This window comes from Apodemus sylvaticus, chromosome 19 (genome assembly GCF_947179515.1).
Source record: "Apodemus sylvaticus chromosome 19, mApoSyl1.1, whole genome shotgun sequence".
In the NCBI taxonomy this organism is placed as follows: Eukaryota; Metazoa; Chordata; class Mammalia; order Rodentia; family Muridae; genus Apodemus; species Apodemus sylvaticus.
In genome coordinates, this window is record NC_067490.1 from 2417137 (window position 1) to 2444785 (window position 27649).

Genomic DNA, 27649 nt, shown 5'->3' on the forward strand with positions numbered 1-27649 from the left:
ATGAATATTCAGAGCCTTGGCATGGACACAGTTACATCAGCCTCATGCAGCCCCTGGGTCTCCGGATTTCCTCACAGTGGGGCGGGGTTAAGAGGCAGTTGCAGTTTGGTTCTGGTAGGCTTTTAACAGTTTGTGTTGATGGTCAGTTTGGAGATCCATCTTTGGGCACATCTGTGAAGGCTTTCTGGATTCAATTGAGATGGGAAAACCTGCCCTAAAAGGGCTTAGGTCCCAGATGGGAAAAAACAGAGTAAAAGCAAGAGGGGCCTGGACACTCATCTCTCCGCTACCTGATGGTGGACTGCTGTGACCTCCATCCTGCCTCAGACCTTCCCTGTCACAACAAGCTGCACCTCCTTAAGCCAGAAGAACCCCGACTCCTGTCGCTCCTGTCAGGTGCTTTGGCAGAGCAATGTGAAATGTAACTAATGTGAAACCCAACAGAAGAGGGGCAGCCACCTGTGGGTCTTGGTCCCCTCACTGGAGGCGCCAGGTCACATGCCCACCATTGTCACACAGACACATGGTGTCATCACATGGAAATTCTTAGGGGACAGAGTCCTTGTCACCTGTGAACATGGGAGACCTCTGGATCTCGGTGCCATTCTCTACCTGTCCCTAGGGAAGTCACCGCACAGTGGCCCTTATGATGTGGTTTCAGCCCTGAGGGCTGGAGCACATCCACAGGTATTTTTGTTTTTGTTATTGTTAACACAGGTGAGCCTATACTCTTGGTCTATAGAGATGACTTTAGCAGGATTTTCCATTTGTGGACAGGGTCAGAATGAGGAAGTTTCTTTTTTTATCTTCTGTGGTCCAGGCTGCAATGCATGTTGTCATCCTGGGATACTATAGAGTGTACAGACTGCGCATGCTCCCCAAGGTTGTAGCCTGAGGTTTTCCAGAACAAGAAACACACACACACACACACACACACACACACACACACACACACACACAGTCCAGAGAGGCTGGAAGAGGGCACCAGATCCTCCAGAACTGTAGATATAGATGGCTATGTATAGGCATACATTTTTGCCAATGTACTTTTAATAAAAGTTCAACTTCTCTTCTAGTCTACCACCCAGCAGGGATAGTAGAAGAAAATTGTTATTAGGATATGGGGGAAATGGACCTGTTTAGTAATAGTCCTTTGGGGGCGAGCTCAATTATCTTTGGCAGCTGTTCAGACCCATAGCAACCCCCAAATATGAATCAGCAGCTGCAGAGCATTCCTCTTGGCAGGCAGAATCCACACACCAGCAGCTGTAGTTCTATCCTAAAGAAAACGCAAGGCTCACCAACCAGCCTGAGGACACTGAAGTAGCAATTAGCCACAGAATCCTCACAAGCAGCTCTTTGGCAAGTTTCTCTCAGTGGATTCATTACCACAAGTAGAGTTCAGCAACAGTATGTAAGGCAAACCAATACATGCGTGTCTTTATCCAAGAATAGTGAGGCAGAGCAAAGCAAACCAAAGCTCAGTGCTCATCCCCGACTGTCTGTGGGGTCATGTTTATACCCCTTCATCACAGGTCCTTTAACGTTTGCTATAGAAAACATCCTTTCACCTGTGTCGGCTTCAGGAAAACAGCCTTTCCAGTGTCTGCTTTAGCAAGACATCCTTTTACCTGTGTGCCCCAGCCAAACATCATTTGACATAACTGACTTTCCAAAGAAATTAGAAGTTTCCATTTCAATTATGAACCACAAGTGAGTGTTGGAGACCTAACTCATGGTCCCTGCAAGAGCAGCCATGGCTCTTAGCCTGTGAGCATCTGTCTACCTCCCTACTTCCCTATAGAAAAGCCTTGGTGTCTGGCTTTGAGTGAAATGTTTCAAGCTATTTATGTGTTTGGGACAATCAGTAGAGGATGAGAAATTGTTTTTGAGACTATTTAAACCTCGAAGAAATGTTTCTCTAGAGAATCTGCACTTGGTGCTGCATGAAGACTTGCAGCTATAGCAACCTTGGTCCTAAGACTTCTGGGAAACCTGGAGGGTTTTTAAACATTATTGTTTAATTCTCTATTATCTTTAATAAATCAGCACACACATCCATTCTAGACAGCTTTGCCTACTTTATGCCATGGAGGCCAGGTGCCAGACCTCCAAAGGAAGCAGCCCCAGGGGGCAAGGTCTAAAAACCAAAGGGGATGGTCCTTTCTCACTGCCCACCCATCACCTCCAGGACCAGCATACATTTGGTTTCACCTGAGACAGGACAGGAAATGACCACAGCCACAGGGCTGAATGCGCATACAAAGGGCTTGAGACTAAGTGTCTTGATTCCTTGACCTTCCCACATTTGTCTGTTTTTGGTTTCATCATTAAAAAACATAAAGTGACAATCAATGGCAGAGACCAGTTCTTGCATTGTCTTCTGTTAAAAATATAGTATGGGTATGGGTAGCCTTCTTGTTGGCCAGTCTGATTCACAAGGTATCTGCCGGCTTGTCCCTTGCAGGACTCTGGGCCTTGGTCCAGACTTTGAAGGCTGCAACATTGCACAGGTGCTTTTCAAAAAGTGAAATCTTGCAGGCCTTCAGGGTAGCAGCATCCAGCACCAGCACAGAGTCCAGGCCAAAGATGTCTCAGAGAAGCTGATTGTTCTGGAGGTGATAGTGCATGCTGGAGCCCAACACTTCTTTGAAGGCTGTGTAGATGCAGTGACAGGCCCAGCTGTCTATGTAGAGCACTTCCAGTCCAACGCGGATTGTTTCCTCACATTCACCACCCTCAACAAAGTGCAGCACAGCATGGAAAATGGAGTGCTGGCGCCGAGCAGGGCGGTGATGGCTTCGCTAGCAGTGCTCTACAGGTCCCCACATTCAGACAAGAGCTGGGGCAGCCGGAGCAGCTGCCTGTCAAGGGCATAGTTGACGTGGGTACTAGGACAGATGATGAGCAGCAATGCCCAGGCCTCCAGGGCAGCACAGAGCAGGCCATGTCGGTTGGCAGGAACCAGAGAAAGATCTGAACAACTAGTGGCACAGGACCAGCTGAAAACACCTTCCAAGCAGGTCCCGCTGGCTCTGTTTGTCCACAGCTTCTCCACCAAGGCAGTCCTCTGCGGCGGTCCTGAGAAGGCTGGGACATTCACTGGTGGTTCTCTGGGCCTCGCTGGCCACTTCATCCTCACTGGAACCAGAGTCAGCTTGAGTACTGCTCCTGGTACCTTTTCAAGTCTCACCCAGAAGCTCCCCTCACAGGACCTGCCATGACTCTGTCTGAGACCACTCAGTAAATGCTTTCAGTATTAGTCCTTGTGGAACTGTCACCACCCTATTAAAACCCCCAGACCCAAGCCACATTAAGGTGTCAGTCAGGTCAAAATTATGCTCGGCAGGCACTCTTTCTCGGCAGTTAATTGTTTACTGCAACAAGATATGCTTCTGGTTGAGGCTGATAAGAAGTCTCCAGACTGCTTCAGGCTCTTGGATGTCCACCCGATCCGGTCCAATTGATAGGGCCCCAATTCTGTACCTTTCCAATCACACTTCCCCATTTTACAGAACAGACAAGGTCTCTCTGCTAACTTCCTTGTGCAGCCTACCAAATGCACTAGTATTTGGCAAAAGGGCTTCATGCTCTTTCTAGTGTGGTTGTCTACCCCAGTGGTGATGGGAAAACCTAGGTCCTTAGTGCTGGTCAAATCACTGTTGCGGCTCAGGATTTGAAAAACAGCTAGCAATGAGCTCAAGTGAGGAGCACATGTCAAAGCCTGGAGTTTTGATTATGACTAGCTTTGGTCAAAAGGGAGTACAATTTTTGTGGGTTGTCTGTTCTCATGGGCAGCAAGGGCAAGATAACTTTGGTAGCTGGAAGCCACAATTAGCCGTATGTAATGTTTGAATAAGGTAACTAGAGTGAGCTAGCTGGTTGTCAATCTTTCTTAAAAAGGCTGGACCCCTCTATTCTTTGGGGAAATGAAGGCTTAGCATCTTGGTGAGCGTCTCTCTCTACTTTGGCATCTATGACCAACATCAATCAATAAATGTTGACCAACATTGTGGACCAAGAGGGACAGGAGTCTGGACTCACTGGGACTGGAGGTGCAAGTTGTGCTTACAAGGAGTTAAGTGTATTTCCAAGATTTGGACAGGGGCCATGGGAAATTTACCAGCTTGTCTGAGTAATTTCTCATCTCAGGAACAGAAGTATGTGCAGTTAATTCAATGAGCATCGGAAGTTAGCAGAGTGAAAGTGAAATAAAGATTATTGAGCTCTTTGCATTAATTGAAAACCCTTGTTTATGATTTCAATCATCTCTAAATGTTCAATTAAAATTGTTGTGGAAACAAATGCTAAGAGCTTTAAGATGAGCCCTGACAGTGCCCGCACTGCCACATTCTTTCTACAGAAAAGAATGGGGCTAAAACACATGGTTTAGTATTCAAGGAATCATTGCAAAGCGCAAGACAGAAATCAAGAAATGAAATTCTAACTAACTCCTATTATTATTTTCAATAAAACATAAACTATTCTCTAATATAAAATGTATTACTCTGTTCTACTTCTAATTTAGCTGCAGCCTTCCCTGTAGTCCTATTAGTAGAGAGCACAACTGGCCACACAGCACTACTTATCCCCACTGGCATGAGGACTGGTGGATTTTCCACAAAGCTCCAGTGAGTTTCAGTTTGTACCTGTGTCTATAATGACAGGACACACATAGTTCTCCAGATAGGACTTTCTGCATCTTTAGGGAAGATACAAACAGAACCTCTCATCCTGACCAACACTGGATCAGGACCTCTCCAAACTCCTGAAGATAATAACTCTTTCCATTTTACTAAACCCTCTGACTTCTTTGCACCTTTCCAATGTCTGTCTGCAAGAGAAAGATTATAATAAAAAATTTTAAAGTATAAAGAATAGCATGCAGAGAGGTAAACTCCCCCTTTTTTGTTTTTTCAAGATATTTTTTTTAACAGTAAGATTAGTTCTCTCCACTATAGCTTGCCCTTGAGGATTATATGGAATCCCTGCTTTATGAATAATATGAAAGTCTGCGCAAAATTTTTCAAAGGATCCACTGGTATATGCTGTACCATTATCGTTTTTTTTAAAACTGATTTGGGACGCCTATGTTTATGATATTTTACATGAACAAATTGTAGCTTCCCAAATAATGGGACATGAGTCACATTCATTTGCCAAATATCATTTGCTTTAAGACCTTGGGGATTCACTCTCAATTTGGGGTGTGTGTGAAATGAATTGAGCACATTGAGGGCACTGAGTAACAATTTGCATAGCTTGTTCTCAGTGACATCACAATGAAACTTCAAAGAATTTGCATTAAGATGAAATGTATTATGCATATTCAAGGCTTTATCATAATTGGTGGCCAAATTCAATGCAACCAATGGAGGTTGGGTATATAAATCTGCTTTATGATTGCCCTGTGCCAGGGGACCAGGTAATAATGAATGTCCTCGTATATGGCCCATGAATACTGGTTGTTTGCGCTGCCATAGAAGAGCTTGCACCTCTAACAGGCAAGAATGAATAGAGGAAACTGGTGCTACATAAGCTGCGGTTTCTAATGGTTCTATACCAAGCCCAGCCTGCCCTGCAGTGCAGTAGCCTGCATCTAGACCCTGTTGTATGAGGGTTGAATAACAAAAGGAACCTGAAAATTGAGGGTTCCTGGAAAAATTCTACTAGCTGTTTTTAGTAGTCTTGTCTACAAATTTTTGAAACAGTTTAAAAGGAGCCTGTTTGATACCAAATAAATTCCCATTGAGATCTCCTTTTCAATCTTTAGGAGCTAAATATTGCGTCTACCACTGTATCCAGCAAAGCTTGTGGAAAAGTGGCAACAGGCCTACACTGGCCATAGCTGTTTTTAACTTTTATCATTTTTGAAATCATCTTAATTATAAAATATGGGTGAGTTAAGAATCGTGAGCCTTCAATCAGGCTGCAAACTGCAGTTAGTGGTTCACTGGCAGTTGTTAACCTTAAATCTTGACTTTCTCTTGCAATATTAGAGCATAACTACAACTTTGGAAAGCAAAACCCAATTTTAAACAATCTCTTCTCTTTAAAAATCAATGGCAAATGCATTACTTTCACATTACAAAGTTTGTCTGCAAGTTCTTATGTTTGAATGCATGACAGTACAACTTATAATACCTCATTAAATAGACATTGTTTTAAATCTTATCCCTTATAAGTCTAATTTCTAGGATAAGATTTACATAAAATATTATGACAATTTAGAAATATCTTTAGAGACCTATTTTTCCTGAGTTGAGTCATGCCATGTGTTGTTGTTTAAGATAACTCTAACCCTGAGTTATCTGTTTTAAACTAATTTTTTGTTACCAATGTAATAATTTTTAATCATGCCCAATAATTTATAAGCCAATACTCTATAGTCAAGACATGCAAAATATATTTATACCTTTAAAACGATCAAACAAAAATGAAGTGACTACACAAATCTTATAAATTTAAACCAAGTAAATTTTTTTCTAGCTGTAATTTCAAGAGAAAAAGCACTTTGGACCCAATAATTACAATTGCAGAAATTTTTCTAGGAGAAATAACCATCAGCCTACTTGCCCTAGAACTGGAGAAGCTGCTGGCCCTTTTAAAAGCAGCTTCTCTCTAGCCATGCTTGACTCCTAGCTAAATGCAGGGCAGCTTAAATCAGCTTTAAGGTCTTGGGTCAGAGTTGAAGAACCAGGAAAAAGGACTATATCTTTTACTAAACTTATCGAAAGTCCTGAGGAAGCTTACAATGACTTTTGCAAATATCAAGTTCAGCAGTGCTAATATCAATAGAAGATCTAGATGTAAGAACTGTGCTACTTGAATCTTTGGCTTTTGAAAATGCAAATAAAGAATGTAAAAATTCAAGACAACCATTAAAAGCTCAAGGTACTTCGTTGTCTGGATGGATAAAAGCCACTGCTGACATTGGATCTGCTGTATACAACATAGCTTTAACTGGATAAGGTTTAGCTAATGATTTTATTTAACTCTCAGAGAACATGATGCTTTAACTGTGGGAAGCTTGGACATTTACAGTAAGAATGCAGATGTTTGCTTACTAAAGGGACCAAGGCAACTCTTATAAGGACAACGTTTAATTGGGGTTGGCTGACAGGTCCAGAGGTTCAGTCCATTACCATCAAGGCAGGAACATGGCCGCATCCAGGCAGACATGGTGCAGGCAGAGATGAGAGTTCTACCTCTTTATCTGAAGGATGCTAGCAGAAGACTAACTTGCAGGCAGCTAGAGTGAGGGTCTTAAAGCCCATGCCCACAGTGACATGCATAGTCCAACAGGGCCACAGCTTCTAATAGTGCCACTCCCTGGGCCAAGCCATCACAGTGCCTAAGTGGACAGATTAGATTTTAAACTTGACTATATTTTAGTTTTTCTGCTCTCCACTCATTCTCCTACTGGAATAATGTTACAAGATATTTGTGAGGGATCCTAAGGGCTTTTTCCAGTCCCACACCCTCCTTACAGCTTTCCCCTCCCACCTGGGATCAAGGCTAGGCCAAGTTCCATTCCCCCCACAGGAACATTCTTGAGTAAAAAATTCTCAGAATGTACTGACTGACAGTCACCTGGCCGTCTGGAAAGTCCCAGGTAGAGTTCAAATGTGTGTCATAGATAGACACATAGCCAATAGATTTAAAGGTCAATATGCTTAGCCAATAAGTTTGAACTATAACTTTGCTGATGTAACCTGTGCCCCCCAAAAGTATAAAAACTGCTTGTAACAGCCATATGTGGTTGCCTTCTAGTCACTCACCTGCAGGGACTACTTGAAGGTCAACCCAGATGCACAAGAAAATAAAACTCTTGCTTTTATATCAATCTGTGTCTTGGTGTCTCACTCGGGGTAATCTTAAAGTAAGTACCACTGACTGAGGGTCAGGTCTTACAATTTGAACAAGTTTCTAGTTAGCATGTAGCTCAGCCCTTAGCACACACTTTTAATCCTCTGGCTGGAATACAGACATGCCCTTAGTATTTACCTTTAATCCTCTACAATGAAGGTGTTTCAGTTTGGGTTTCCATTGTTGTGAACAGACACCGTGACCAAGGCAACACTTATAGGGGACAGCATTTCACTGGGGCAGGCTTACAGTCTCAGAGGTTCAGTCCATGATCATCATGGCAGGAAGCATGGCAGTGTCCAGGCAGGCATGGTGCTGGAGAAGGAACCTAGAGTCTTGATCTGAAGGCAACCAGGAGAAACTGACTCCCAGGCAGCTAGGAGGAGGGTCTCAAAGCCCATCCCCAAAGTGACACATTCCTCAACAAGGCCACGATTATTCTAACAAGGTCACATCTCGTAATAGTGCCACTCCCTGGGCCAAGTATATTCAAACCACCACAGAAGGTAAAGTTAACTGTAGAAGGAAGCAACCATGTTTGAAAGTGATGTTTAATTGAGTGGTAGAAAAAATGACAAACCAGAGAAAGATTTGACAGAATAGGTTATGCCTAACTCTCATGAGAAGAGAGAAGAAAGGGAGCTAAAGGGAGAGACAGTCAGTACATGAAGAGAGTACAGCACAGAATACAGTAGAGTTTGTGGAGAACAATTTGGATGGATGCCAGAAGAAAACCCAGATTGAATAAATCAGCTGGGAGAGGAGTTTGAGCCAGAACAGCTGAGTTGAACCAGCCAGCTAGAGATCAGAAAGAACAGGAAACGTAAGCTTATTCAACAGCAAGTCTCAGAGGCTGAAAATGTTCTAGGCTTAGATTAGATTGTACAGAGTCTAAAATCTTCCAGGACTAGGCCTAGGTTAGCAGACTGAGGCAGTAAGCCTTAGAGACAATTACATCAGGCAAATAAAAGAATAATTTTACAAAGAAAAGATAATATTTTAAAATGTATTTTTATCACATAAATAGTCAAAAAATTAAAAACCTATATTGACAGTTTCTGAATTAATGATTAAAGGCAGAATAAGATTACAAAAGCAAAAGACTTCACCTTATAAAAAGGACAAAATGAATTCTCCTACTGATAGTAAAAAAAAAAAATCACCAATCCTTGGACATTTAACCTTTTACACTGATGTAAATGAATGAGGGATGGCAGTTTATAAATCAGGAAATGCAAGTAAAATAGTTCAAAGTCTCTATTTTTTGTTTGAAAATCAGAATTGTATGCAATTCTTATGGTATTATTAGATTTTCCTGAAGCTCTCAATATAATTACTGATTCTTGATATACAGAAGTTGTTTTTCATGTAGAAAATATACTGAACTTATTCCTGATAACTCAGGATTAACCTTATTAGTTATGCAATTGCAACAGGTAAGTAGAGAGGGAAATTACCCATAGTATGTAACTAACTCATACTCATTCTCATACTGGATTGCCAGGACCGCTGCCACAAGGTAGTGATGAAATAGATCAATTGTTAATAGCTGTTATTATTAATGTGTTAGAATTAAAATGTATAAAATTAATAATGTGTTAGAAGCATCAAAATTTGGTGAAACACATCACATTAATAGTAAAAAGGCTTAACAAAGAGGTTCTCAGTAACATGGCAACAAGCTAAAAAGTAATCACAAAAAATTGTCTTAATCGTTTCTTATATAATCAAATTTCTTTACCTGCAAGCAGTAATCCTAAAGGTCAACAAAGACATGAAATTTGGCAAATGGATGTGCTTCATTTAGCAGAATTTGGAAAGCTAAAATATATACATCATACTACTGATACTTATTCAGAATTTCAATGATCAACACCTTAAGTTCTGAAAAGGCAGATTCTTTAATATTTAGTAATCATTTAACAATGAATAAAAATAATATTTAGTAATAAATAAATCATTAAAATTAAATGTAAAAATAAAATGGCACATTTGTTAGAAACAACTTATTATGGGGATACCATCACAAATTAAAACTGAAAATGTACCTGCTTATATTTATAATAAAATCAGATAATTTTTTTACATGATATAAAGCAGTATTATAGATATTACTCATAATCCTACAGGACAAGCAGTTGTTGAAAGATCTAATTGTATATTAAAAGAGATGCTTTTAAAACAGATAGTGGGAAAGAGAACTCATAGAGATAGGTTAAACAACACATTATTAACTTTAAATTTTTTATAGGAACAACAGCTGTTGAAAGGGATTGGATTATAAAAAACAAAACAAACAAACAAAACTCCTGAGTTAAACTACCCTGTCTATTACAAGGATGTCTTAACATCAGAATGGAAAGCAGGGAAGGTATTATGGTGGGACTGAGGATATGCCTTTGTTTCTTCAGGAGAAGGAAAACTGGAGTGAGAGAGGACTCATGGGATCCTTGGCTGATGACATGGATAGCATGGCTTTAAAAAGAAGGAAAGAAAGAAAGATACTGAAGCAGATGCCTGGTCCTCGTACACGGGGACAGCTTAAGAAATTGGCTGTTTGTGGTAACTGTACAAATAATAGAAACCAATTGTATTGGCCAGAGATGGTACCACCCACAAGGGGCCCTCCCACTTTGACCACTAATTGAGAAAATGCCCCATAGCTGGATCTCATGGAGGCACTTCCTCAACTGGTCTTAGTCAGGGTTTCTACTCCTGCACAAGCATCATGACCAAGAAGCAAGTTGGGGAGGAAAGGGTTTATTCAGCTTACACTTCCACACTGCTGTTCATCACCAAAGGAAGTCAGGACTGGAACTCAAGCAGGTCAGGAAGCAGGAGCTGATGCAGAGGCCATGGAGGGATGTTTCTTACTGGCTTGCTTCCCCTGGCTTGCTCAGCCTGCTCTCTTATAGAACCCAAGATGCCAGCCCAGAGATGGTACCACCCACAAGGGGCCCTTCTGCTTTGACCACTAATTGAGAAAATGCCCCATAGCTGGATCTCATGGAGGCACTTCCTCAACTGAAGCTCCTTTCTCTGTGATAATTCCAGCCTGTGTCAAGTTGACACAAAACCAGCCAGTACACCAATCATACATATTGAGCTTATATTCCTTGTCCTCTAATCAACATAGGCGTAAGTTGGAGGAGACATAGATATTCCAATGGTGACCAATGAATCTTTTTGGCTACCTGGTCCTTATGACCATCGTGGACCTGCTAAACCTGTGGAGGGTGGTGAAAAATGTAAATTATACTATGGGAATAAAAGGAATTCCTATTTGTATGGGTAATAGAATTCATTGCTTAAGCATAACTTCAAATTTGGTTATCTAGAATTGATTATAGCACTCCCCAGAATGCATATAGAAAACTCTTTATGCTTTGTGTATCTGGATTTGAGGGACAAAAAATTACTACCATTAGTTCCATAAATTTTTCTTTTTTAGATCAAAGACACATGTTATGGCTTGTGTGCCATTATGTTGTCTGTTACTGAAAGGACCTGTGCAATGGCACCCTAATGATTATCACATCACTTGTACATGCTGTACTCTTCATACCTGGGTTAATGCTAGTGTGCCTCTAAATGCTGCTTTTGAAAGTTTATTTATTATCAGAGCAAAGCCAGGAGTCTGGATATCAGTGAGGTTATCAAGACCATGGCAAGACTCATCATCTGTGATGATGTTAGTGTGTAAGCTTGCTGAAAGAATATTGACAAGAACTCGATGGATGGTGGGACTGATAATTGCTGTGGTCCTGGGAATCATCACATCAATTGCTATGGCTACCACAGCTGGAGTTGCTCTTCATGAAGAAGTTCAAACTCCTGAACTTGTTAAATGCTGGCATACACATTCTCATGAACTTTGGACCCAGCCAAGTAAGATAGACAGGGAAATAGTTGATGAAATAGCTGAATTAAGACAAGCTATAATACTCATTGGAGATCAATTAGAATTACTGAGAATAAATGAAATTGAAATGAGATTGAAATGTTACTTATTATACCTTTTAGATTCAATGACAGCAAATACGATGGAGAAAAGGTTAAAATGCATTTGTTGGGTTATCCTGAATCTTCCCAAATGATTTATAATTTGCAGCAAGAAATTATAGAACCATTTTCAAAGAAGCTGTCTAAAATAACAGGAATAGATGTTATGAAACATCTGCCGATTCAGTAATCAACAATTGATTGTGGTTCCAATTCCTCCACTCCTTCTTTCTTGTTGAGTGAACTATTTATAAAGTAGAACCAGTTCATCCCCGCACTTGTGCCTCTGCCCCAGTGACCTGGCTGGCCATACATTGGTGGGCAATGGCCGACCTGTTTTTATGTCATGGAGATTCTGACTATGAACCTCACAGACTCTCCACCCAGCTCACTAGGTTCCCACTGGCGAGTCACTACCACACAAATCCCATGCTTCAAATCCCCCACGGACATTGTGGAGCACCTCAGGCAAACCCATGTTTGGCTGCCGTAACTTTCTCTTTTGAATCCAGACAAGTAGTCGAGTGAAGGAAAATGTAACACAAACTTGGTTCAGAAATAATGGTAACTCAATCTCTGGGCACAACAACTAAAACCTAATTTTGTAAGCCTTATTAAAATCTGATCCCTTTGGTGATCCATCACAATACTAGGAAACTCTAGCGGCAATATCTTACCTCTCTGCTGTCCTGGTTCCAAAGAGACTCTCTCCTGCTTCCTCTCTCCTTCTGTTCAACCCGAAGTCCCACCTATTCACCCAGTGATTGGCTCCTTTATTTGTTAAGGGATTGGTTCACCAGAACAGCACCAGCCCCACAACACACTCTCACTGGAATAAAAGGATGAAGCAGAGTTCAGAAGGGGCAGGTTCCTGGTCCAGTTGAGAGCAAGTGCCTTGGGGGTGAGAGGAGAAGACCTTCTCTAAAGATATTAGTGTTACATCTCTTTTAGGCAAAAGGACTTCTCCGATGGTCCTCAATGAAACAGTCCTATGAGACAATCTTAGCATAAGCACATAACCTGTATTTGGGGTGGACTTAGATGCAGACACCTTATTCAAGGTGAACCAAGGGTTATATAGGTTTGGGGAAGGGGTTTAGAATATCCAAGGTGGGCAAAGGTCATTGGCTGAAGGGAATTCTCATTAGTGTGGGAATCTCAGGTGCAGGACTGTATGATGCTCCTCAGGTAGGCATTGTGGGGTCCTGGATCCTCCAGGTAGAGAAGAGGAAGCCCTGCTAACAAAGGGAGTTTGCCATTTGCACTGAGCTCAGGGCTTTCTGGTAATGGCAGACTTCAATCTTAGTAGCAGGGTTTTCTACCATGTGGAGACACACTGTCATACAATGTGAGTGAAGATCACCTTTACATCTCCCCCTTTGAGTTCAAGAAATGGCCAGTTTGGTCTACAGGACTACATAGTGAGACTGTTTCAACAAACAAACAGAAGACAAACAAACTGCAAAACACCCAGACTCTGCTGTTAAGTGGGAGTCAGGTGACTAGAATGGTGGTACAAAGGGTGTAGCAACTCTGCATTGTCTCCTGCATCACAAATGTGGCTTCATCTGCTGGGGGCCAGCCATGGCATCAGGTCCTGAGGCAGGCAGTAAAAAAGGGAGAATGGAATTGGTGATTGTGGCCAAAGCTACTTTATCTTTGGCAATTTCTATCGGCCAAAAGCTGCTTACTTTTTACAATTTCTACCTTCTTTAACTCTTTGCTATTCTGTGGTCCAAAGTCACTGGTTTCTGGCAATTTAACTCCTTCTGATAGAAGCAGGGGATTAAGAAAAAAAAGCTTAGATATCTGAGCCCTTTTCTCCCTGGCTCAAGGGCCTCTCGATAGCCAGCAGAGCATCTCTGAGTTTGTTATTTCTTCCTGAGCCAGAGAGAAAAGGAAAGGAAGTGTAACTTTAATTTTTTTTAAAAAAACCTATTTTTAATGATGGTTCTCTAATGCTTTAACCTCCCTTGTAGTCCACTCACCAGAGGTAGTGGAAAAGAAAGGATATGAGGGTTGGGAGAATGGTCCTGTTTAGAAAGGTTCCCTGGAGCAACTCCCATCTGTGTTATCTGAAAATCAGCAGTTCAGTTTACAGGTTAGCAGGCAGTGGAAGCTTGATCCACTCACAAACACTGCATGGATACACCAGCAGTCCAGTTTGGGAGAGTCTGGATAGCAGTACAAATCAGCATTGGTTACACGACCTAGCAGAGACATCCAGGCTTCAGCGTCAACACAGCGCAAGTCAACAGGAGGGACCCGGAGGGATGCCAGGAAAAGTTTTTGGCTATGTCTCTCTCAGCAAAGCAAAGATTAGCAAAGACACAAGACCAACAAATGTTGCACAACTAGCTCTATAAGCAAGCCTAGCTCAATCTTTGTCCCTGTCCCTCGAGTCCTATTTATACTATCCAAACATCACATGTCTGCTACAGGTCTTGCCTCTGCATGTGAGTCTGTCTCAGCTGACATCATCCTGACAATCACCCCGAGTCTGTGGAAGTGGCAATAAACTGTAGCACACTATCAGAAGTTTTTTGATGCATTTCTCTCTGTGGAGTCCTGACAAATGCAGCTCAACTATGCCATGTAAGGCAGACTAATACATGTGTGCTGGTAGCAAAGAATCCTTCATCACGTGTCCTTTCACCCGCTTGCTTTAGCAGAACATCCTCCCTCCTGTGTCTGCTTCAGTGAAATGTTCCTTCACAAGTCTGCCTTAGTCTTGACAAATCTGTGTCCACTTCAGGGAATCACCCCTTCACCTGTTTGCTCCAGCAAAATATCATACAACTGATTTTCCAAAGAACACTGAAGTTTGCCCTTCAGGAGGAAAGGGAGAAAGTCAAGCACACAGGTTGTGGCTGCCCTGGTGCTCTTTGTATTCTTATGTTTATTTTGCTTCCTTAAGAGGGGCTGCCCTGATGAGGAGTGGACAACATACTTAGGAGATTTCATGTGAAACTTCTCCCCGTTTTACCTGGTCTAGAGCCTGTGATTGGGAAGTAGAGGGGAAAGGTGGGGCTGGAGGTTTTAGAGAATGGAGGAAGGATAGGGGATGGGGAGGAAGAGATGGAGGAAGAAGAGGTGGAAGGAAGATGGAGTAGAACCATAAATAGCGAAGTGTCTTGAAGCTGGGGAATAGATTAGTGAGGCGGTAGATCTGCCCAGTCTAGGCACACAGCTCATAAATATTATAACTGAGTTGTGTTTTTGCATGGGCTTATTGGGGTTGGAGATTTACTACAACACACACACACACACACACACACACACACACACACACACACACACACTTTGGCAGGGCCTGACCACCTGTTTCATCAGTTCTACAAGTGTTCATGAATACTTATATACATACACATATACCTACATTTATGTATGAGCATACATATAGACAGAGAGACATAAACATATATGCATTTGGAATAGTCTCCAAAGCCACACTTTATTTCTTTTCCCTGCTCTTTTCATAACTTCTTACACAAAGGTTCTTTATAAAATTACCTTATACATGGGATGTTACACAAAAGGGGAGTTACAAGAAGGTTGTATATATTAAGTTCAAAGCAGTATTTCATTCTGTATGCTCATTATAAGTTCTGTGGCCTCATCCTTGAACCTGACCTAGAATTAGTATATTTCCTCAATCACACATCTGTTCCAAACCTGCTTTTCTTCTTAGTACAATTATGAAAGCTCATTGCCTTCCTCATTATATGCAGACTTTACTTGCTATTCTATGAGGAGGAGGCATATAATATTCTTGATTCTAACTTTATTACATCTTTTTGGCAAAACAACTAAAGCCATCTCCTTAAACTTTCTTCCTAAAATTATTTGAACCAAATCAGGAATGCTATAAAGTCATTGATTCATCTAAACAGCATTAATTCAAGAAAGCTCATGTTCATGTTTATCTCCAGGAAATTTGCCCAATAGGGTGGGCTGATGCCCAGGAATCATTAGGCTGTGTAATAATAGAAGGAAAGATATGTCAGTAGCAAGAAGCAATCCTGGGATGAAGTCTCCGGGCTGTGCCTCTTCAGATGAAGTGGAGGGCCAGGTCCACAAAACTCAGGTGCTTGCCATAGCCTTTCTAGATGGCTTCTGTCAGTCATCACTGCAGTGATGGTGTGTGCGGAGTTACAAGCTCCACAGCCTAAGGCTCTTAAATGATGTAATTACTCTTCACTGAATTAAGCCACTGAGATTTAATCACTACCATGAACTAAGAATTATTGCAGAATGATGTCCCTCCAGATTATCATGGAATATTTCGCTTAAGGAGGAGAGTTAATAGTTGAGTCAACTGAGTTAAAGACTGTTAAGAGATGCCACATGATTATGTCACATGATTGTAGTTTGTGTCTGTTGTGAGAACATTTGAAATATGCTCTTGTAGTAATTCTCAAGCATATAATGCACTATTATTAATGATAGACAGTATGAAGTATAATAGATTCTAGAAATTGCCCTTTCAATCTCACCAAACTTTACAATGTTTGACTGACATCTCTCCTTTCCTCTTTCTTCCTCTAATCTGACCCTCTTCCCTGGCCACATAGTAAGTTCCTGACCTCTGTGCATATTATAAATGAACCACAAAGGTCTGAAGGTTCTAATTAACTTTAGCATATAAAATGACATCTTGGCAGTCCCACACATACATATGTGGTGGACTTTGCTTTTGTTTATTCCCTGTACCACCCTCTTCATTCCTCCATAAAATTTTCCCACCAGATAATCCCTGCTTTCATTTTATAACACAGGCCATTCCTTGAAACAATGTAATAATGAATATAAATATCAAATATTGGGATTTTTTAAATCAATTACTGCAAAGAATCTATAATACTTTCCAAACTGTAGATGGGACAAGACATGCTAGATAATTTACTCAATGATGTGGAGTATAATGTGTTAGCTGTGATGTGCTGAGCTAAGAAATATTAGATAATTTACTCTACAATGTAAAGTTTAAGCTGATAGCTGTAATGTGCCGAGCTCCGTCCTTGGTACAGGCTTCCTTGCACTGAGCTGTGCCGTGTTTCTATTGTGCTGATGTTTTGTGTCTTCTCTATTACATTCACTGGTACAGCTGGCATGGACAGAAGTGCCCTCAGCTTTTGTAAGAACCCTCAGTGTCTTCCTAGTGCTAACCATGCAGCCAGCAGTAGTAGGGTGGAAAAGCTTGGGTAAAATGCTTAAAACAATTGAAACAGCACAGAGATTGTTAGGAGACAGTTAGGAGAAGAACCCATACAAAGTAAAGAAAAAATAAGAAAAGGCTACACAAAATCTCATATAAGGTGACATAAACCTCAAGTGAGTCTTGGACACACCCAGGGGAGTCTGGGATACCCATCTGTTGACCCAGTTCCTCTGGAGGTGTTTTTCCTGGAGAATGGTGGGGACAGCGTGGACAGTGTGGACAAGGTGGACAGTGTGGACTGTGTGGGGACAGTGTGGACTGGGGACAGTGTGGACAGAATGGACTGTGGACAGTATGGACAGTTGGGACAGTATGGACAGTGTGGACAGGGTGGACAGGGTGGATAGGGTGGACAGTGGGGACAGTGTGGAGAGTTGGGACAGTGTGGACAGTGTGGACAGTGTGGAGAGTTGGGACAGTGTGAACTGTGTGGACAGGGTAGACAGTGTGGACAATGTGGACAGTGTGGACTGTGTGGGGACAGTGTGGACTGGGGACAGTGTGGACTGGGGACAGTGTGGACAAAATGGACTGTGGACAGTATGGACAGTTGGGACAGTATGGACAGTGTGGACAGGGTGGACAGTGTGGATAGGGTGGACAGTGGGGACAGTGTGGAGAGTTGGGATGGTGTGGACAGTGTGGACAGTGTGGACAGTGTGGAGAGTTGGGACAGTGTGAACTGTGTGGACAGGGTAGACAGTATGGACAATGTGGACAGTGTGGACAGTGAGGATAGTGTGGACAGTGTGGACTGTGTGGGACAGTGTGGACTGGGGACAGTGTGGGGACAGAGTGGACAGAATAAGCTGTGGACAGTGTGGACAATGTGGATAGTGTGGACACTGTGAATGGTGTGGGGACAGTGGGGACAGTAGGGACAGTGTGGACTGTGGACATGGTGTAGACTCTGGGGACTGTGGGGACAGTGTGGATGGACAGTGTAGAATGTGGAGACTGTGGGTGGACAGTGGGGACAGTGGGGGCAGTGGGAATGGTGGGGACAGTGGGGATGCTGGAGGACAGGGTGCCCACCACTGCTGCCGTACACTGTAAACCATGCTGTCTGTCTGGGAGTTTGCTCCCACAAGGCCATGCCTCCATCACTAGGAGGAGTGAGGGTGCAGGCTTGGGGCAAGGTTCTGCTGCTCCCAGGACACAGGGTGTATTAGTCAGGGTTCTCTAGAGTCACAGAATGTGTGAGCATAGTTAGGGAACTTGTCGATGACTTACAGCCTGTAGTCCAACTCCCAACAATGGTCAGCAGCAGCCGTGGATGGAAGTCCAAGGATCTAGCAGTTGCTCAGTCCCACGAGACAAGCAGGCAAGGAAGAGTGAGTAAATCTTCCTTCTTCCAATGTCCTTATATAGATCTCCAGCAGAGGGTGTAGCCCAGATTAAAGGCTATAGGTCTCCAGCAGAGGGTGTGGCCCAGATTAAAGGTTGTAGGTCTCCAGCAGAGGGTGTGGCCCAGATTAAAGTCTGTAGGTCTCCAGCAGAGGGTGTGGCCCAGATTAAAGGCATGTGCTACTGCACCTTTAATCCCAGATGACCTTCAACTCAGAGATCTTGTCTTAATCTTCTGGAATTCATAGTGCTTTAAGATTTCCATGCCAAGATCCAGATCAGAAACTTGTATCTCTGATTGGTGAGTCTTCCAATTCTTGATTGTAGTTCATTCCAGATATAGTCAAATTGACAACCAGGAATAGCCACTACACATGGTATCTACAGGGGATTCCATGAGCCCCATTTGACCTATTCTGCCTAGAGACATTCTTTAGCCTCCAGCATCCTTTTGTAGTGCACAGAGATCTCTGTAGCATCTATCCCAGCTTCCTTTAGGAGGTGGGGCCCCACACCTCTGGCCTCTGAAAACCTGTGGTTTCTGTTCCCTCCCTTGTACCCATGTATTTAACCAGGTGTTTACACTGTTGCCCTTTTCTGATGCTCTCATAACCACCCTCCACTTCTTTTCCTGCTTTGAGAATTCTTTTCTTCTTTTTGTGAGAACAAAGGAAATATACCCCGTCACCATCAAAACCTCAAAGCTTTCTTCACCATGTATTATTTTAATGGTTATTTGTACATTTTATGAATGTCTAAAATACAGTCATAGCCATGCACTGCCTGATAAAGTTTTGGTTAATGATGGGCCACATATCCATCTGTGAGCCTAAAGGATACTGTCATTGTTGTAACTCAACAGACCCCTGAGGGTCTGAGCTCAGGCGCACAACCCCTCAGCACACAGCTTGATGAAAGACTGATGCAAGAGCATGAGGTTTATTGTTCCACGTACGTGGGGTCACTCATCCTCGCAGGGAGAGTCACCCCGAACACAGAAAGCAGACATCCACATACCCACATACGTGGGGTTGCTCAGCCACGCAGGCAGAGTCAACCCTGAACACAGAAAGCATGCATCTTTTATACCCTATTTGCAAGGGGTGGGTTACTACGAGTAATATATTTTTAAATTTACAGGTCAAGAGGGACTTTTGCAATAAGATTGTTGACAGTTTGTGGGACTCAGTAGCAGGAGGGGCAGGGGGGTGATTCAGGGAACTGTTACTTTTATTTTGTCTTGTCTTAGAATGGCCATAATACCTTGGGCACTTTGTATGTTAAAACTTTGTTTATGCTCTCAAAAACTCCACTTTCTAGCTACCAGCGAAGGTCAGGAGCCCGTCAGCTCTTCAGTCAGCCTGATCTCTGTATTTCTTAAAGGGGAAGCTACAGACCAAGCTTTCAGCAGCTCCTCACAGAGAGGCACTGTCACTGGGAGGGAGCCTTGCTCTCCACATCATCTCAACGTGGAGAGTGAACTCTGTAGGAGTTACTTCTCTTGGTGCTGCTACAGATTAAGTGACAATAGCATCTTATGGGGGGAGGGAGGGAAGGAGGGAGGAAGAAGGGTTTGCTTTGGCCCACAGTTTTTGGGGGTACACAACCTATCATGGCGGGGTACACAAGGGGAACATGAGGTGCTTGACCACATTACATTCACATTCAGGATGCAGAGAGAGGTAAGGGCTGTCTCACATTCATTTTGACCAACCCACAAGACACTGCTGCCTGTATTCAGGTTGACTTTTGCCACTTCACATAAATATTTCTGGAAATGACACCAGAGACACACAAGAGGTATGTCACCTTTTCGAGAATAAAAGACTTTGAGAGCAATTTTGACTTTTGATAACATTTGTAAAACATTTATCCCTTTTGAGATTTAAAGTTCATTTCATACTAGTTCTTTCTCTTCTTCTTCTTCTTCTTCTTCTTCTTCTTCTTCTTCTTCTTCTTCTTCTTCTCTCTCTCTCTCTCTCTCTCTCTCTCTCTCTCTCTCTCTCTGTAATTTTTTTTAGACAGGGCCTTCCTATAAAGCTCCAGTTTGCCTTGTGCAGACCAAGTTGCCCTTAAACTTGTGAGGACTCTCCTGCTCTGTCTCTGGCATGCTGGAATTACTGATGTATACCCTGTGCCTTGTTATTTTCTTACAGCAAGTGTACATTGAGGCAGATTTCACATCCTACCTCCCTGATCCTGACTGGAGACAAAAGAGAGTGGTCAGGGCTGGGAACAAAAAGATTGAAAGTTCAACCTTGGTTAAAATACCAAAGCATTCTGGGCTGCATTTGGTTGTTCCTGTGACACTGGACATGGGGTTACATGGGCCTAGCGCCAGTAAGCTCCAAAATGAAATACAGGAAAACAAAAAAACAAAATCCAGTAGACAACTTATAAGAAATTTATTGGTTTTTGTGGAACAATTGAACAGGGTCTCTGAGAGATTCTACATTAGATACAACTTTGAAGATGCCAAAAAACAAAACTCAGATCAGGGGAGAATTTGAAGGGCGCGTGGGCTATGATTAGAGACAGCCTTAGGGCCAGGGGAAAAAGACAGATGGGAGACACTTGAAGAAAAGAAAGAACACTATGAACTGGGTCAGAAAACACACTGTTCCACGTCACCCAGCACACCACTTCTTCCTTGGAGAGGGCCACACTCCTGCAATGAAACAGACAGGGGACAGATGGGTTCCAGAGACTCCAGCAGTGTTCCAGCCATGTTTCCATGTCTCCCTTTCCTTTCCTTCCCCCTGTGTGGTGTCTTTGTCTCCCACATATACAAACCCTTACCTTCCTTTCCAGGGTGTGACTCATAAGGGCCCTGGGTGTCTTGAGGTACCATTGGATCGCAGGCCTTGAATGATGAAGATGGTGCCCACCACGATGCCCACGAGGCCCACAGACAACCCCAGGGCACAGACCACAGTCTCTGTCAGCTCTGACATGGGGGCTGGAATCTCAGGTTCTGAGAAAGACAAGTTTCAGAGTCAGAAGGGAGTATGTTCATGCATGTGTAAAATAGGGCCAGTGGGGGCGGGGGAGTTAATCTACAGAGACTTTGGGGGTTGGGCTTGAAATCTAGCCTTAGAAACTCTTTAAGAATGGAAAGTGAGTTTTGGTCACTACAGCCAGAAGAAATGCTGTTCTAGAGATGACAATGAATTAGAAAGTGCCAGAGGTGGGCAGAGCTCATACACACCCCAGTGTTTCAGAGCCGGCTCATCCAGGCCCCAGTGATCCACCTTGCAGTCATAAATGTCATCGTCAGAAGGGATGAAGGTGAGGTAAGACATCTTGTGGAAGGTATGGTCACGGTTGGCGAGGAAGCTGGTCTCATAAACACCTTCTGTGACTGACTTGCTGTTTCTCATCCACGTGATGTTGATCACAGGAGGGAAGATGTTTTTCACAAAGCAGATGAGGGTGTTGGGCTGACCCAGCAGCACAGGGGACTTGGGGAACACGGTCGCCTCAGGAACCTCTGGAAGGGAGATGGTCTGGATGTTAAAGGCTGACAGGACCTTCTCTCCCCGAAGCGCTGCACTGTCTGGGGAGGGAGCCCTCTTGACCATAGTCGCACACATGATGGTCACAGAGCCTGATCGTCCCCTCTGCTTGGAGCTAATGTACCCTGCATCCACTTTATCCCTGTGCCCCTCTCTCTCGGGTTAGGTAGGATGTCTGTCAGGGCTTTTTCTAAAGATTCAAGGAGTGCATTGTGGGAACTATGAGCTGTATGTTACATGAAATGTGTGATTCATAAGAAGAGAGAGGATGAATATTCCGCGATGAAGAGATCTGGGTGCTCCTTGGAATGGAGAGGACTTTATAGAACCATTTATACACGGATCATATCTACCATGCCCAGGGAAGGGAGGGAGGATCAGGGTGATGAACACTTACTGTTGGTGGCTGGGGTTGAATTTGACCTCTTAATCAGGATGTCCAAGTTGTGTTTTGCTATAGCCATGTTTTGCAGTGCACCTTGGGGGTCAAAGTTTCTCAGTTGTGCAAACTCAGGAAGCTTCCAGACAGTCTCCTTCTTATCCAAGTCCACATAGAACTCCTCATCACCATCAAATTCATGTGTGTACTGGCCATTGGGTCCATAAGTCTGATATACATTTATACCATAGTTGCCTATGTGGTCGGCTGATGGATTTAGGTGGATAGTGGAAAAATAGAAAACAGGAAGAAAAAAAGGACATTATTAGCAGGGTGGTGGTGGCACATGCCTGTAATCCCAGCCCTTGGGAGGCAGAGGCAGGCGAATTTCTGAGTTCGAGGCCAGCCTGGTCTACAGAGTGAGTTCCAGGACAGCCAGGACTACACAGAGAAACCCTGTCTTGAAAAACCAAAAAAGAACAAAAAACAAACAAAAAACCCAAAAAACCCAAAAAACCCCCAAAAACCAAACCAAAACATAAAACGTTATTAAACAAACTGATAGAAAATGGTTTTTCAAAAATACCATGGACTTCATTTTTTTTTTTTGGTTCATTTCCACCACCCGCTCCTCCCTCCCACTCTCAGTGTGGGTTACAGTCCAGTCTTTCCCTCTGTGACATGCGCTACATAACAGTGGAGTGTCACGCGTTTGATTTCTGCCATCCTGACCGCCCTGTCTACTGTCTGTTACACAGTCGGCTCAAGCTGAGACGCTTACAACGGAGCGGAGGGAGGAAGCTTTCTGTTGAAAGATTCAGTCAGCGTATTTCCTTCTCTTAGTAGGTTTGTATCTCATTGATCTTCTATCAGCTAATAACATTACACTTCATTTTCCTTCAAAAGAGGGCATTTTTCACACAAGGAATTTTCTTCTTTTTAACATAGGAAAAGCATATAGAATCTTATATAAACAGAACAGTGACATCATGGCAAAGTGTGTGGAAATTGTTTCATCTAAAGTTCTTGCACTAACTGGGGACCCACAGGATAATGTTCTGCTTTCTTCTGGAATAAAGGAAATGGAGATTCTATTGGATTTCATGCTTCTGTCAGCCCTCACCTCTTATTATTTTTTCTAAACCAACACTGATGTTCACTTGTAGATTTACTGTGAACTAAGTGTTTTCCTCAGACAGTGAGTGTGTGTGAGCCACCAGTGCTGACAACTGAACCCAGAGGGTGCTAAGTAAACACCAGCAAGGCACAGATGCTAGTGCTTACTTTTTTAAAAAACATATTCTCTTCCTTCTTTATTTGTTGAGCTCCAGCAAGTGTCAGATACAGTGCTGTTCAAGGGGTGACTGGGCAGCCAGGCCTGGGCTCCGCAGGCACCACCCTGGTGAATGTGAGGAGAGCAGGGCCAGTCGACAGACAGCGTGCATGTACGGTGCTGTGAGGGGCTGAGGGCAACGTACAGTCTGCCGTTCTGCACAGCGACTGCCAATCAAAACTAATGACACCATCTCCTCAGGGCCCTGCAGATTACAGGGGCCTCTTACTCACAGAAATGAAGGCTGTTGTTGCTGCTGTTGTTGTATTTCTGTTTGCTGAAACCCTCCTGTACTCTGAAGGTTTCTGCTCAGTTTTAATTAATAGGTGTCTAACTGCACTCTGACCCAACCCTTCTGACTGTCTGTCCACGTTTCCCTGCTCCTCTGGCCCTTCCCTGCCCAGTGTGGCCATCTTGGTTGGTGTTATCAGCCAATAACACACCACACCTCTCCCCCAGAGCTCCCTTATCCACTGTTAATAAACCTTCCCACATCTTTTCCAGCTGTGGATGTACACAGTGTTCACTTCAGGGGTGCTTGTCCTGGGCCTCAGGTGTTGCTGCGGACTCCACGCTGCCTCCTGCTGGTTCACTCTGCCCTCAGCTGGGTCCTCTCCCCACAGTGGCCTTTCTGCCTCCTGACCTCCATCTGTGTCCCTCACTCCACACGCTCCCCAGGGGCAGGCCGCAGGTTTATTTACTTCAGCACCGACTTGTTAGCGGAGCAAATGCTTTGCAGAGCGAGCATGAGTGATGATTGCTAGTTCTGAGGCCCACGGAGACTCTGGGAATGGCGGACAGGCGGCAGAACCATGTGGAAGTCAGGGTCGGGGTGACCTGGGCTGCGTTAGGACCTGTGTGTCCCATGCATTTAACTCTGGGACCCTTCCTTGATGAAAATATTGAAAGTCATATTCTATGTATAAGAAAGATATAATATAGGATAAATTGAAATAAAACTTTTTTTTTAGACCTTGAAACTTCCCATTTTTCTTTTAAATTAAAAAGAAATGGGAAAATTTTCATGAAGCCCTCCAGTTATGTGGTTCCTCAGAACTGTGCCCACTGTGCCTGCTCACACTGGATTGGGGCACCCTAGTGTGACAATGAAGAAAGAAATTAGGGACAAGAAGCCAACCCCCTTGGAGAAGGAGGTGAGACTTCCACCTCCCACCAAAGCCGCGCAGAGGGCAGCCATGCTTCACAAGGGCGCTCAGCCCCTTTCACTTCCTGTTTCAGACATTTGAGTTTTCAGCTGCTATTTTATACAGCTCCTGTTCATGTCTGTAAAACAGTGTGGAGTTAAGCAGGGATCTGAGAGAGGACAGGGACTGTCAGCAGAGTGTGGGGGAGGTGGGCAACCCAGGCAGAGGGAGGGCCACAGGTATGCAGTTTGGGTTGTTGTTATAGAACCTCAGGAGGTAAAAATAGGCTGTGGAACAGGCAACTCACATTCCTTACTTTGTTACAGAAATATTCAATTGTATCTATAATGGAAGCAAAAAGGCAATAGCATTTATAGGCATTTACTAATGTGGATACTTTTTTGAGACATGAGCTCACTGCACTCAGGCTGTCCTTGAACTCACGAACCTCCTGCTTCAGCACCTAAGCTCTGTAGTTCCTGACACCCACTGCCAGGCACACCGTGGTTTTCACTGTTTTAAAATGACATCTACATATTTATTTGACTTGACACTTGTGAGGTGACACAGGAGGAAATCCAAAGTCCTCAAGATTGTCTGGTAACATGGTGAGCTCCCTCTCTCTCTTCCCACCGGGACCAGCTCCTAACTTGAAACCGGTGTGTGTAAACCCCAACAAAAGGGAAGTGTTTGCTGTATATTTGTGTACATGATTCACAAGGAAATGCTTTCCTTAGAATACACTGTAGGTACAAAGGCTTCAGAAATTTTAGAGTAACAGTAATTACTCAAATTAGATTTTCAGTAATGAAAATCATTCATTCGTAGAAACACTCCCAATTTCTTCCTTCCCTCACTGGGTCCACTGTTAGGATCACGGCTTGGTAGATCATGATCCTGTGATCATGAGCTGTGCTCACCGACCAGAGCCTCCTGAAGAAGGGATCCCACAGCTGTTAGACCTCTTACTACTGGGAATGTGCATCTCCCTCTTCTGTGGATTTCCCATTGCCCGGCTCCAGGCACCACTCAGCTGCACAACTCACCCTCAATGTCCTCTTCACCTCCACAGCGGCTGAGCATGGTGGTCAGGGCGAGGGCCCCCAGAATCAGAGCTCTGCTACGCGGCATCCTGTTCCCTGGGTGGTCTCTGCAGCTGCTCTCCTGAGTCTTCAAGAGATTGTGAAGATCCAGCTAAGGAGATATCAACACCCAAACCCAACTAGCCAGACCCAATCAGAAAATTCCTTTCTGATGACGTCACAGTTGCCAGCTGCAGACTTTGTATTGAGAGGCCTGGAAGAGGCAGGGGGAACTCCCTGGACCTGCTGCAGGCTCTGCTCAGAGAGGACCTGAGGGAATGCTGGGAAGGAAGGGGGTTCCGGGTCAGACTCTTTCTGTTGTGCTTATGTGCGCAGATGGCGAGAGAGGAGAGGATTTCTGAACAGACAGGTGAACTCACCCACAATAATACTGTTCTTCATAACTGTCTGGGCTGCACTGTGCAGAAAGTCTCCCCTGAATGTATTCCTTTCCTGGTGCTTCTCCAGCTGGACACCAGCTCCTCTCTCGGGCTTGCATGCATTACGAGTTAGCTGGGGTTTTTGTTTGTTTGTTTTGTTTTGTTTTTGCTTTCCCTTTATTTCTTTCCATAGTGTGTATAGAGTACTCCAAATTGTGAGTTGATCCACCTCTGCAAGGTGTCCCCACAGACCGTGGCCAGTCAATTTCTTGCTCTTTCTGCTTGTGTGAACCTGGTTGGTGAGCTTCTTTGCTCTGGGCAGAAGCCCCAGTGTTACCAGTAGGAACCCAGAGCTGTGAGGACCTGTCAGGCGCCTACAGGAGTGCACAGTGCTTTATCCAGATTTCCCCTCTTCTTTTGAGTAATCTTTGATTCTAGAGGAAACTTGGGGACACTGAACACACATGAGAAAGTTCTGGGTAGCTCAATTATTCTTAAAATATTTTTTAATGTAAGAATGTTCAGGGTCATGTTGAAAGGAATTTCAGTGTAACTTAGAAAAGTATCTTTCTTTCCCAAACTACTGGATTTTCCAATTTTTTTGCCCTTTTAAGTGACTATTTCAGACAAGTATGGGAGTCTGAGGATTAAGTCTTGGCAACTATTGTGGGTTCTACTGCTTATAGAAGTCTGAGTTTTTCTCACTCTGTGGAGGCCACAAGCTCCTGGACATCTGGGACCAGCTCTTCTGTCCTGAGATGAGAGGCAGAGACTGGGGAGCGGTGGGGTGAGACACCCCAGCACCTCCCGGACACGATGACCTAGGGGCTGGCTCTGGCTTTAGCCTCACTGTGGGCTTGGCTCCTTCTAGGCAAATGTATTAGGTAATCATGGAGTTTGTCTACTTGCCCCCACTTGGTGGTGGAATAATGGAAAATTCTCTTTAGATAATGTAGTGACTGGATTTGAAGGTCTAGGCTATAGGCTCTTGTTACTCAACCAAGTACTCAGGTTTCTGTGGAGGTATTCTGTAGGTGTGATTAATTCTGTAAGCAGATGATGTTAAGAAAGAGAGATGATCCTGGACAATCAGGCTGAGCTGGCCACAGCTGGGAAGACTTAGTAGCAAGTGGAGGCTTGTCTGAGTCACTGTGTCCTCTGCTTGCCTTGAGTTCCCATCTTCCCCTGGGACCTTGGCCATGCGTGTTCACCCCACAGCTGCATAAGCAGAAGCAACAGGTTCCTTAGAATGGCGTCCCACCAGCTTTCCATCCTTGGCTCCAACAGGCCTTTACTGGGAGGCCCAGGGATTTGGCTGGTGATATTTCTCTTTTCCTTTCTCTGGTTAGGATAACGGGAGAGGAGTTACTTACAGG

General features: G+C 43.7%; 1 protein-coding gene and 1 pseudogene across 1 annotated transcript; both read right to left on the bottom strand.

Moving 5' to 3' along the window:
* Window positions 1-2435: 2435 nt before the first annotated feature.
* LOC127670108 (interferon-related developmental regulator 2-like) lies at window positions 2436-3136 on the bottom strand (annotated as a pseudogene).
* A 17691-nt stretch (window positions 3137-20827) lies between these two features.
* On the bottom strand, window positions 20828-26003 carry LOC127669419 (H-2 class II histocompatibility antigen, A-K alpha chain). Its single transcript, XM_052163358.1, has 5 exons — window positions 25858-26003; window positions 22352-22600; window positions 21648-21929; window positions 21239-21413; window positions 20828-21107 (listed from the first exon to the last, which is right to left on the bottom strand). The coding sequence occupies exons 1-4, from the start codon at window positions 25940-25942 to the stop codon at window positions 21259-21261; spliced, it is 771 nt and encodes a 256-aa protein (XP_052019318.1). The 5' UTR covers window positions 25943-26003; the 3' UTR covers window positions 20828-21107; window positions 21239-21258.
* Between the last annotated feature and the right edge of the window lie 1646 nt (window positions 26004-27649).

Excerpts from the sequence above, each read along its gene's own strand:
- LOC127669419 (XM_052163358.1), bottom strand. The coding sequence starts at position 25,942 with ATGCCGCGTAGCAGAGCTCTGATTCTGGGGGCCCTCGCCCTGACCACC. Across the intron at positions 21,930-22,351 it reads TTCAACCCCAGCCACCAACA|AGGTTCCTGAGGCGACCGTG; the intron begins GTAAGTGTTCAT and ends TCTCCCTTCCAG. Across the intron at positions 21,414-21,647 it reads GCCGGCTCTGAAACACTGGG|AACCTGAGATTCCAGCCCCC; the intron begins GTGTGTATGAGC and ends TGTCTTTCTCAG.